This window comes from Aphelocoma coerulescens, chromosome 10 (genome assembly GCF_041296385.1).
Source record: "Aphelocoma coerulescens isolate FSJ_1873_10779 chromosome 10, UR_Acoe_1.0, whole genome shotgun sequence".
In the NCBI taxonomy this organism is placed as follows: Eukaryota; Metazoa; Chordata; class Aves; order Passeriformes; family Corvidae; genus Aphelocoma; species Aphelocoma coerulescens.
The window spans coordinates 20,694,135-20,705,536 of record NC_091024.1 but is presented as its reverse complement, the minus strand read 5'-3'; the positions used below and the strand labels follow the sequence as shown (position 1 = coordinate 20,705,536).

General features: G+C 52.9%; 2 protein-coding genes across 2 annotated transcripts; both read left to right on the top strand.

Annotated features, from left to right (window-relative positions):
- The first annotated feature begins 863 nt into the window (after positions 1–863).
- B2M (beta-2-microglobulin) lies at positions 864–3,518 on the top strand. Its single transcript, XM_069025546.1, has 4 exons — positions 864–975; positions 1,133–1,411; positions 1,890–1,943; positions 3,087–3,518. The coding sequence occupies exons 1-3, from the start codon at positions 915–917 to the stop codon at positions 1,901–1,903; spliced, it is 354 nt and encodes a 117-aa protein (XP_068881647.1). The 5' UTR covers positions 864–914; the 3' UTR covers positions 1,904–1,943; positions 3,087–3,518.
- A 1,958-nt stretch (positions 3,519–5,476) lies between these two features.
- On the top strand, positions 5,477–11,304 carry TERB2 (telomere repeat binding bouquet formation protein 2). The gene is made up of 7 exons (XM_069026114.1): positions 5,477–5,540; positions 5,968–6,049; positions 7,279–7,424; positions 8,312–8,370; positions 10,604–10,701; positions 10,799–10,887; positions 10,962–11,304. Exons 1-7 carry the CDS (start codon positions 5,477–5,479, stop codon positions 11,102–11,104), a joined length of 681 nt encoding a protein of 226 aa, XP_068882215.1. The 3' UTR covers positions 11,105–11,304.
- Positions 11,305–11,402: the final 98 nt, after the last annotated feature.

Sequence of the window (11,402 nt, the reverse complement as noted above, 5' to 3'; positions counted from 1 at the left end):
CCACACAGGTTTTGAAAGAGGTTCATAAAGGAAGGTGGACAGCTTGCTCCACCATAGGCTGTTAGTGTAATACTGCCCCTGGATGCAAAATCTTCTGCAAGCGGTGGCTTTTACCCCCATTTAGGTTGGAAAAGCTCTCTGTGACCATCAAGTCCAATCATTCCTCCGGCACTGCCAAGGCCACTACTAACCCATATCCCCAAGTGCCATATCCACACGGCTTTTAAATCCCTTTAGGGATGGGGACTCCACCGCTGCCCTGGCAGTCTGTGGCAAAGCTGGACAGCCCTTTCAGAGAAGAATTTTTCCCTAAGATCCAACTTAAACTTCCCCTGGTGCTACCTGAAGCTGTTTCCTCTTGTCCTGTCCTTTGTTCCCTGGGAGCAGAGCCCAACCCCACCTGGCTGCACCCTCCTGTCAGGGAGTTACAGAGAAAGAAGGTCCCCCCGAGCCTCCTTTTCTCCAGACCGAGTGCCCCCCAGCTATCTCAGCTGCTCCTGGTGCTCCAGCCCCTTCCCCAGCTCCGTTCCCATCCCTGGACACGCTCCAGCCCCTCAGCGTCCTTCTTGTGGTGGAGGGCGCGGCCGCAGCAGCGCCCAGCACAGGGGACGGGCGCTGCCCTGGGCCTGTGGCCACACGGGCGCTGGTCCAAACCCGGTGCCATTGCCACCTGGGCTGACGTCCAGCCGCTGTTGCCCGACGCGCCGCGGTCTCTGCCCGGGTCTCTCGGCGGGGAACTGAAAGCGAAAGCGCCGCTCTGGCTCGCACAACCCCGGAGCTCCCGTTCTGCCCTGAGACTGATGATGCGGCTGCCACTGCGCGCCGCGATTGGCGGTGGGTGCGGAGGGTATAAAAGGCGGAGCGCGGGCAGGGGTGGGGCATTCCGGGAAACAGCGGCACAGCGAGCAGCGGGAATGGCGCGGGGTATGCTGGCGCTCGGCTTGCTGGCGCTGCTCGGCCTGGGGGCGGCCGCTGGTGAGTGCCTGGGGCGGCGCGAAGGGTTCTGCCGGCGTTAAGGGCTGCGGGCTTCCGGCGGGTCCGGGTCACTGTGCCCGGGGGGTGGGCGAGCGTTGGCATCGAGGTGATGCCCACCGCAGCCCCGTTTCTCACGCGCCCTCTCCCCTCTCTCCAGAGCCGCCGAAGGTCGAAGTCTACGCCCGTTCCCGCGCCGAGGAGGGACAGCAGAACACCCTGCACTGCTTCGTCACCGGCTTTCACCCACCCAAGATTGACATCGAGCTCCTGAAGAACGGGGAGCCCATTTCCGGCGTCACGTACGGGGACTTGTCCTTCAACGACAAGTGGCAGTTCCAGCGCCTGGTCTATGTGCCCTTCACCCCCACAAGGGGCGACACCTTCGCTTGCAGGGTGGCGCATTCCACCATGACGGAGCCACGGATTTACCGATGGGGTACGCTGTGCCTTCCTCCTGCATGCTGCAGCTCGTTCCTTTATATCCATGCTGTCTCTTTTTCCTGGGAAGCAGGATGTTGTAACGGAGTGGGGTTTGAAGGTCTTGTGTTAGAGATGGAAAATTAACTTGGTTTTAGCTGAAAAGTCTGTTATATGTACCTATGAAGGATTTAGGGAGGACACGCGTTGGTGTTAATCCATAGGGGTTTGGTGATGCCATGTCATGCGATCTCTGCCTTGGTGAACTTACCTAGAAGGTGACGGGTTATGCAGTGAATTTTGGCTTTATGTTGTGTGAATATAAAGAAGGATGCAGCAGTCGGGGCTGATGGTGGTGACCCAGCCTCAGCTACAGCTGAGGGCAGCTCTCTGGTTACCGCACTGGGGCTGTTTCCGGGGGGGAACCTTGTGGGGACAGGGGAGAGGGGGTGCCCTGTCTGCCCCCAAGTCTAACGCTCTGCCCTTTTTTCCTGCAGAACCAGACTTCTGAGCCGTGTCTGGGATAATCCGTGGTGCTGTGTGCCGTGCTGGTAAGGGAAACATGGACCCATTTCTGTAGGGGGGGAGGGTTTGAAAAGCTGGGGAACAGAAGCAACCACATCCAAAAGGTAGATGGTATTAGTGCTGATTTGGGCCACAGAACTCTCCCCACACCCTTTCTGCTCACTGTTTTGGTCTGGTTTTGGCCATCCCTTGCCTACAAGAGTCATTTGCTCCAAAAAAAGGAGAACTTTGGAGAAAACCTTCCGTGCATGTCGTTTCTGCATGAGCTAGATACTGCAGAGAGTTGTCGCAGGTCCCCTAAAGCCTCCTCAGGCCCTGCAGTGCTGTTTCCTGTCAGGGGAGGAGGAAGTTGCTGAACCGGAGATCCCCGTGCCTCAGGCTGGCTGGCAGGCTGGTTAACCCTGTGGCAGGGCAGCTCCATGAGGCACAAACCAGAAGCACTTTGGGGTTAATTCAGTGGTGTCTAGGAGTCTCAGGGCTCCAAGTTCTTCAAACTGTCTGCATGCAACTATCTGGAGTTAGCAACAGGGAAATTCTAGTTTAACACTTGATAGGGAAAAGAAACTCTGTGGCCTAGCTGATGTCACCCTGGTTGAAACACCTTAGTTACATGCCCTGTTAGAGGCTGGATAATGATTAACTGTGCCTGGGACAAGCCTTGACAGGACCTTATGTGAAATGCCCCAGTTCCTGCAGAGCTCTAAAAAGTTGTATACAGTCACTCCTCTGGTTTGTCACTCACCTTTGGGCAGTGGGGTTGTGAACCTGGCCCCAAGGCAGGGTTTGGAATGTGCTGTGCCCATGCAGAACCACGGCTTCAGTTGGTGGGACATCGTCACCTGTGGTGAAGGATGCCAAGTCTGGCTGCAGGTGGGATGTGGGTGACTTCACTGTGGTCTGGGGACAAGGATTTACTGAGCTGGCATGGAAAGAATTGAGAGCAGGACAAGGTCCCTGGGGTGGAGAGCAAGGATCCTGAACTCTGAACTCCACCAAGGAGGAGACAAAAAAGCAGTTTCTGCAGGATTTTTACCTGAATCTCACTGGAAGGTGGTTCTGCAGGGGTGCTGCAGTCAGAATGCTTTGAGGAAACTGGTTTTTAGTCCTAAAATAATTACAGTTGAAGGTGTCACTAGAGTGACTGATGTCAATCCACTCTCTCCATGCAGGTCTGAGAAAGTCTGCTTGCAACTCAAAGTCTTCTCAAGCTTCTGTCCATTCTTCATCATATCCACAAGAATGATCAACTTCCTTTCAGAAATTCACTAATAAGCCTTGTTAAAAGTCTCACTTAGCCACAGTGTCAAGGGAGCTCTGCAGGCTTTTTGAGCATGTAGCTATAAATGCCCACATTACTGCTTAAAAAACAATCGTAACTCTTCACTGCTCCAAATTTTGCAGGATGTTTATACTTTAATAAACTGCTAGTCCTTAACATGTTTCTTCAGAGTAATTTGACAGCCCAAGCTGATTTCACAGGCTCTGATGGGTTGTGGGTGGATATGTAGCCTTGGGGGCATGATGGTCAGTTGTGCTTTTTTATCCCGTTGAGAAGATGCAAGAGCACTTTTCCATCAATAAAAAGAAAATTAAAGACTGTTTTTGCTGATGTGGTATCTGCCTGGCTGGAGGCTCCTGTGTGGCTCTGAAGGGAAGGCACAAGGTTTAAAAAAGGGATCAAGAACCTTGGGGGCACAGGGTGGGACACAGAAGGAGTGATGGCAGGGAATGGTGCCCGCTCCAAGGGGGAGAGCTCCAGCTGATGCATCTTGGAGTGTGTGGTGTAAAGCTGAGCCTGGGGGAAGCAGATGTGTGTGTTGGTGAGTATCAGTACTGTTTTCTCTCTGTGCCTGACCCCCTGGAGAAGCACAGCTGGAGCCAGTCCTCTGTTGTACCGTGGGGGATTGATGACACTACCTAAAACCAATACTACTCCCATCAGCTCACTCTTATTTTATGAAGAAATCAGAATGATCACTTGAGGAATATTGGATCAAAATGGATTTAACCAGAATCACATGTATGGGATCAAGGGCTCCTGGTGACTCAGGGGATCCCATGTCTCTTCTAGGGTATATTCAGATTTGCTGTGATTGTGTCACAGAACACCCACTTGAGATTTTTGAGGGATATTATCTTGTTCCGTAGCTATTTTCATTATAACAATTTTTTTTGTTAGGGATTAGGAAAATCCAGGCTGTTGCAGTTCCAACACCCATATGGGAGGTTGCTGAGGGGCAGGGCCCCATTACAGGGATCCCTTTGGGTTCATGAGAGGGGTGTTCAAGGCAGGACAGGTGGGGCTGTCATGGCTGGGTGGTTGTGCACAGTGCCCATCACTCAGCATGGAACAGCAAGACACACCACACAGCTCTGCCTGCAGCAGCAGATGCACTCTGGGGACCGGGCAGCCCCAGCAGTGGTCCCTGTGTGGGAGAAGGTGGCCTGGGAGAGGGGAGAAGGTTTCAGCTTCTCTCCCAGAGACCCCAGTGGAGCAGCACCAACTGCTGTGTGAGCCCAAGGAGCTGTGGACCATGTCCTGGCCTCCTCCTGTGGATCACGAAGGGCCACCAAAGTGCTTTCCACCACCTCAGCTCCACCTCTCCTATCCTCAAGAGCACCAGAGTAATGGCTGGGTCACCACTCCACCAGGAGAGCTTCATCCTAATTAGGTCAGGGGTTGAGTTGACTGCAGAAACTGAAGATTCTGTGGAGGATATGTGAAACGACCCTGTCTCCAAAGGACACATCATCATCTTCCCACACTGGGGAAGTCTGCTCTGATTGCATCTGTGGGATTTTTCTGTTCTTAAATATTTTGATAGTTTACTCAAAAATCCCCTGTCTGTGGGAGAACAACACATGGCCACACCAGAGGCTGATTTTCTTTAACAGCTGGATTTCAGGACCATGTCCAGAAATCCCTTCTCTCTTTTATCCAGCATCCTTGGGGTTCTGAGGTACCCGGGATGTTGCTGCTCTGCTGCTGCTGGAGACAGTTCCCAGGGGATGGGGTATCCTGAGGGATATCTTGGGAAGCTTGAAGTATGGAACAAGCCTCATTTGTGCTTTATGAAACACAAGCAATTTTTCTGCGAACAGTTTCCTGAGTCAGCCAAATGCAAGGGTTTTTTTGAGAAAAACTTCTAGGAGAACAAGGATTGAGTCCAACTCCTAACCCTGCAAAGGACACCCCAACCCCCCACTCTGTGCCTCAGAGCGTTGTCCAAGTGCCCTTTGAGCTCTCTCAGGCTTGGGGCTGCCCGGGGGAGCATGTTCCAGTGCCCGGCCACACTGCGGGGGAAGAACTTTTCCCTAACATCCAGCCTAAAGCTCCTCGACACAGCTCCAGCCGTTCTCGCTCTCGCCGGATTTTCCCACCACCGCTTCCCCTCAGGGCGGTTCCCGCCTCCCCCCAGCCCCTCACGGCCGTTCCCGCCATCGTCTCCCCTCAGGGCGGTTCCTGCCTCCCCCCAGCCCCTCACGGCCGTTCCCGCCACCGTCTCCCCTCAGGGCGGTTCCCGCCTCCCCCCAGCCCCTCACGGCCGTTCCCGCCGCGATGTTCCGCGGACACCGCGCTTGGTTCTCGCAGAGCGTCAGCCCGGGCCCGCGGGGTCTCTGGGGTGAGGGGGCCCGGCGACGGCGAAGCCCAGGGGAGCCCCGGGGCACCGAGCTGTCAGGAATCCGCGGGGAATTGAGGGGGGCACAGCCATGTGGCCACTCAGGGGGAATTAGGAGGGGAGCACAGCCCCATCGTTCCTCAGCAGGGCACAGCAATGAGGGCACAGTCCTGTCACTTCTTCGTGGGTCTGAGACCCACACAGTAGGGCAGAGCATGGGTTTGGCCAGTCCAAGGTGCCCCCACACTGAGGAACAGCCCGGAACAACCCTCAGGGGAGCAGTGGGAGTCCCACAGCCCTGGGGAGCTATCACAGCTTTCACTTCAGGGCCCATCCCTGCGGCCTCACCACCAGCTGCCCCCATCCCAGGTCACCCCGAGGTGGGAACCCCCTGGATGCCCACCCTCACCTCACCCCATGTCCCCTGCAGCGGACGGTGGCGGGACGATCACCCACTGGCTGGACGCTGACTACCTCTTCAGCAGCGATGCCGCCCACCCCGACACCCGCAGGTGGGTAAAGGAGGCTTTAATGTCTTTAGTGGAAAGTATTTCATGGATACTGACATCCCGTAAAAGCCAAGGGGGTGTTTTTAAAGTCATGGCATGGATCTGCCAGGATCTTCTTGCCCAGTGGGGTCAGGGAAACTCACACCCACACTAAGCTGTAGATAGACAGAATAGAGAAAAACTATCCGTGTGTTGAGAAGGGATTTGCTGTGATACAAATTAAATTAATTGTGCTGGTTTCTTGCTGGCTGTGAATTACCTGCTGGAAAATCAGCATCTAAAACAATCCACAAGGAAAGAACCTGGTGCTAAAAATCCAATGTGAATTAATGCTAAAAGGAAGCACTGGGATAAAAATGGGTGGAAAAGGGGTGAAATGCTTAATATAAAAAATTAGAGGGCTACGGAACATTTGTACAAATATAAGGAAGGCCTTCAGGATCTTCCTCACTTCCTCAATATCAGTGAATATTTGTATTTATTCATTATTTAGTTATGTAAGTATATTTATGGGAAAGGAAGCTGCAATGTTTCTTTTAGGCTTTGCTAGGCTGGACTAAGCAGTTTATTTTTTAACACACCAGTGCTTAAAACTGGCTTAGAATTTTGGAATCTTTCAGTCACCAGCTCCAGCTAAGGGAGGGGAATTCCAGGAAACACAGAGTAACAACTTTGCTTTCACAACAACATCCTGCCGGATTGGGCTGTTCCCCCAGGGGAATTCTGGATAATTTTTAATATATATTCAATGTATATAGTTAGATAGTTTCTTGTGAAAAAATTTAATCGTTATATGCATCCTTAAACCCAGCAAACAATATTTAATTCCCCTCTAAGGGGAACACTGAGGGCTGGAGCTCCCTCCACTTCCGCTTCCTGCTCAGCTGTGTGAGCAGGGAGCAGCGTGGTGAAGGGTAATTAAAGAAAAATCCTGCCTTTGCCCTCCCCGAAGAAGCAGTTTCGCCTCAAGAGCAGAGTGGGGCCGTGTAATCCCTAAAAGTACATTTACCCTTGTCCTTCCTCCAGGCTGCCCCTGGGAGGTGCCAGCAGCAGGGACTGTGACGGGATGTGACGGGATGTGACTGGTAGAGTCTCACAGTTAGAAAATCACAGAAAATTAGGTGCTTTTGGCAAAAATATCAGAGCAGGTTTAATGACAACACCCATCTAAACGTTTTGGTTATGGTTTGCTTCCAGGTTCTCTGGAAACCAGCTCTCTTTCTCTCTTCCAGCATACACGAGAGCCTCAGTTACTTGGAGGGCAGAGCCACGGTCTTTCACTCCCGTTACCTCTCGCTGTGGGCGGGCACCAGCGCGGGAGAGAAGTCCTCGGTGGTTCTGGGCCACTTCGTCCTGCCCCCTGCCTGCCTGCAAGAAGGTCAGGCAAAAAAATCGTCCGGGGATTTTTTTTTTTCCCAGGAAAATCCCCCATGAGTGCAGGCTTGGTGCAAACCAGAACCGACAGTTACTTGTCTGCAGGGAGGGACTTTTCCTTCTGCCCTGGGAGTGGCTCTTCCGCCCGGAGGGCAGAGTATGATTCATCTACTATCACAGAACATATCACCTTGAACATTCCCAGGGATGGGGCAGCCACAGCTGCTCTGGGAAACCTATACCAGGGCCTCCCCACCCTCACAGGGAAGAATCTCTTCCCAGTATCCCATCCATCCCTGTCCTCTGGCAGTTTGAAGCCATTCCCCCTTGTCCTGTCCCTCCATCCCTTGTCCCCAGTCCCTCTCCAGCTCTCCTGGAGCCCCTTTAGGCCCTGCAAGGGGCTCTGAGCTCTCCCTGGAGCCTTCTCCTCTCCAGGTGAACCTCCCCAGCTCTCCCAGCCTGGCTCCAGAGCAGAAGGGCTCCAGTCTGCGGAGCATCTCCATGGCCTTCTCTGGGCTCTCTCCAGCAGTTCCCTGTCCTTCTGATATTGGGGACCCCAGAGCTGGAGGAGCACTGCTGTTCCTGAGCAGGCCTGAGGGGCAGAATCCTCCCCTCCCCTGCTGCCCACACTGTAGGATGAGCCCAGGACACGTGGCCAGGTCATATTCATGGGTTTCTCATCCACCAGCATCCCCAAGTCCTTCTCCTCAGAGCTGCTTTCAATCCATTCTTGTCCCCCTGAATTTGTGCTTGGGATTGCCCTGGCCCAGGGGCAGGACCTTGCATTGGGGCTTGCCTCTGGAGGCACCTGCAGGGCATTGCACTGGCAGCGACTGCCACAGTCCCGTTCTTTGATGCTCTCACAGTCACTGGTTTTGTTGTTCTTGGCAGAAATCAGAAGGAAAATTGGCCGGTTTATTTGGGAGAAGGCAGACACCCTTGAAGAACAGGTAAGATGAAAAATTTGTACTACACGTGTGTGCTGAAGGACGAGCTTGCACTGAGCAGGGAGCTTTCACAGGAATTCAGGGAAAAAAGAGCACTTACCACCTTTGGGAAAAGGGGCAGGCAACTCAGGAAGTGTTTAAGGATGTCCTTAGGTGATGCAGAAAGAAGAAAATTAGAGGTGAAAGCTCAGTTAGAATTTAATCTGGCCACCTCTGTAAAGGATAATGTGTTTATAAATACTTTATTAACAAAAGGAGGGCCAAAGAAAACCTCCATTCTTTATTGGAGTGTCCATCACCAAAGACAAGGAAAAGGCTGAGGTACTTAACACCTTCTTTGCCTCAGTCTTCAACACTGATTATATCAGGACAAACGGCCCCCTGAGCTGGTAGACAGGGATGGGGAGCAGAATGGATCCCCAGAAATCCAGGAGGAGGCAGAATGGACCCCCAGAAATCCAGGAGGAGGCAGTCAGTGACCTGCTGTGCCACTTAAATGCTCACAAGTCCATGGGCCTGGCTGGGAACCATCCCAGGGTGATGAGGGAGCTGGAGGAAGAGCTTGCCAAGCCACACTCCATCATTAATCCTTAGTCCTGGCTCACTGGGGAGGTCCCAGATGATGAGGTATCAGTGTGACACCCACCCACAAGAAGGGCTGGAAGGAGGATCTGGGGAACTACAGGCCTGTCAGTGTGACCTGTGTGCCAGGGAAGGTTATGGAGCAGATCACCTTGAGTGCCATCACATGGCACATATGGGAAAACCAAGGATCAGACCCAGCCAGCATGAATTTAGGAGGGGCAGGTCCTGCCTGACCAACCTGATCTCCTTTCATGACGAGGGGACCTGCCAGGTGGATGAAGGAAAGGCTGTGGATGTGCCTACCTGGACGTCAGCAAAGCCTTTGACACCATTTCCCACAGCATCTCCTGGAAAGCTGCAGCCCACAGCTCGGACAGCTGGTGTCTGGTCACCAGTGGTATCCCCCAGGGATCAGTGCTGGACCCAGTCCTGTTCAGTAGCTTTACTGATGATCTGAATGAGGGGATTGAGTCCACCATTATCAGATACACAGATGACACCAGGTTGAGTGGGAGTGTGGATCTCCTGGAGGCTAGGAAGGCTCTGCTGAGGGACCTGGACAGGCTGGATCAATGGGCCAAGGTCATCTGTATGAGGGTCAACAAGGCCAAGCACTGGGTCCTGCACTTGGCCACAATAACCCCTGCAGAGCTGAGTGGCTGGAAAGTGGCACAGCAAGAAAGGCCCTGGGAGTGCTGATCAACAGCAGCTAAACACGAGCCCAGGTGGCCAAGAATGCCGATGGCACCTGGCCTGTCAGGAGTAGCGTGTCCAGCAGAACCAGGAAGTGATTTTTCCCCTGTACTGGGCGCTGCTGAGGCCCCAGTTCAAGTGCTTGGTCCAGTTCTGGACCCCTCGATTCAATTCAGGAAGGACATTTTGGTGCTGGAGCAGGTCCAGAGAAGGGAACAGAGCTGGGGAAGGGGTGGAGCACCAGGAGCAGCTGAGGGAGCTGGGAAGGCTCAGACTGGAAAAAAGGAGGCTTAGAGGGGACCTTCTGGCTCTGCACAACTCCCTGACAGGAGGATGGAGCTAAGTGGGGGCCAGGCACTGCTTCCAGGAAATAAGGGACAGGATGAGAGGACACTGCACCAGAAGAGGTTTAGGTTGCAGGACGGAATTTCTTCACAGAAGGGGTGATTAGGCACTGGAATGGGCTGCCCAGGAACGGAGTCCCCATCCCTGAAAGTGTTAAAGGAATGATGGGACACGGCACTCAGTACTCTGGTCTGGTTGACAAGGCGGTGATTGGTCACTGGGTGGACTCGATGGTCTTTTCCAACCTAAATGATTCCAATTCCTTGGGATTGCTGTGCTGGGTGTCCCTCCCAGCATGACATCCCAAAGGGGACAGCACTGGAAGGATTGTCTCCCTTGCCCAGACATATCCAGTCTCCCAGCAGTGTGCTGTTCAGGGACTCCAATTGCCAGAGGCTGAGCTCAGCCCTTGGCTGTGTTTTCCTTCCCCATGTCACTGCCCATTCTCAAAGCAACTTCCCAGCACTTTTGAAGCAGGAATGGCCTTAGATTAAAAATTTAACTCTGAATTACACTTGACAATCACGAGCCCTAAAAATTCCGTGCACTCGGAGCGTGTCCCAGGTGCTCTGCAGTGACTCAGGGCACAACTGTAACATCCTTGTGCTGACAGTCACAGCCAAATGAAAATCCAACAGAGGAACCAGAAGCGGCAAGAAATGCCTGCGAGGAAGAACCAGAGGAGGAAGTGGTGCTAGACCTGGACGAGAGGTATTTTCCTACCTTGGGTGGTGGGATCTGGATGCACCCCCAATTCCAAGCAATCCTAACACACAGGAACTAACACGGATTTTTTTCCCCGATACAGCAGTGAAGAAACAGGCTCTGAAGCACTTGCCCAGGGAGAATTTCCATACCGTGCCCTCCAGGAATACCCAATAAATAACATGGTGACAGGTAAATACACCTGGAAAGGGCTGCGGATGGGGCAGGTGGAGCAGGGACTCAGTGAGCCCATTCTACCTCCGCAGGCTATCCCTCTGCACGGGACATGAAGAAATATGAGGGGGAACTCCACGACTTCATCCCCGGCACCTCGGGCTATGCAGTGTACTGGGTTCAAAGCAAATGTAGCCTTTACTGCGAGAAGACCAAAATGAAGAGGAAATTGTAAGGAACAGGTGGCTGGAGCAGCAACAACTTCAGTGTAAGAGCTGCCAGATGATTTATACGTTATCCAACTGCAGCTCAGTCTTCAGTGTGTTATTTCATTACTGGCTAGTTATTGCAGTATTTGCTTCTTTAAGTAGCTACTTAAACCAAATGTCACAACAAACAGAAATACGGACATTTCTCCCCAAAACCCAGTATTTTCTTTTTAGTCCGAGGGGGGCAGTTTAAGCTGTGTTTATATAGTTTAAGCAAGTTTTCCTTGGAGGGACACACATAGACCTTTCATTTAATCAAGGAAT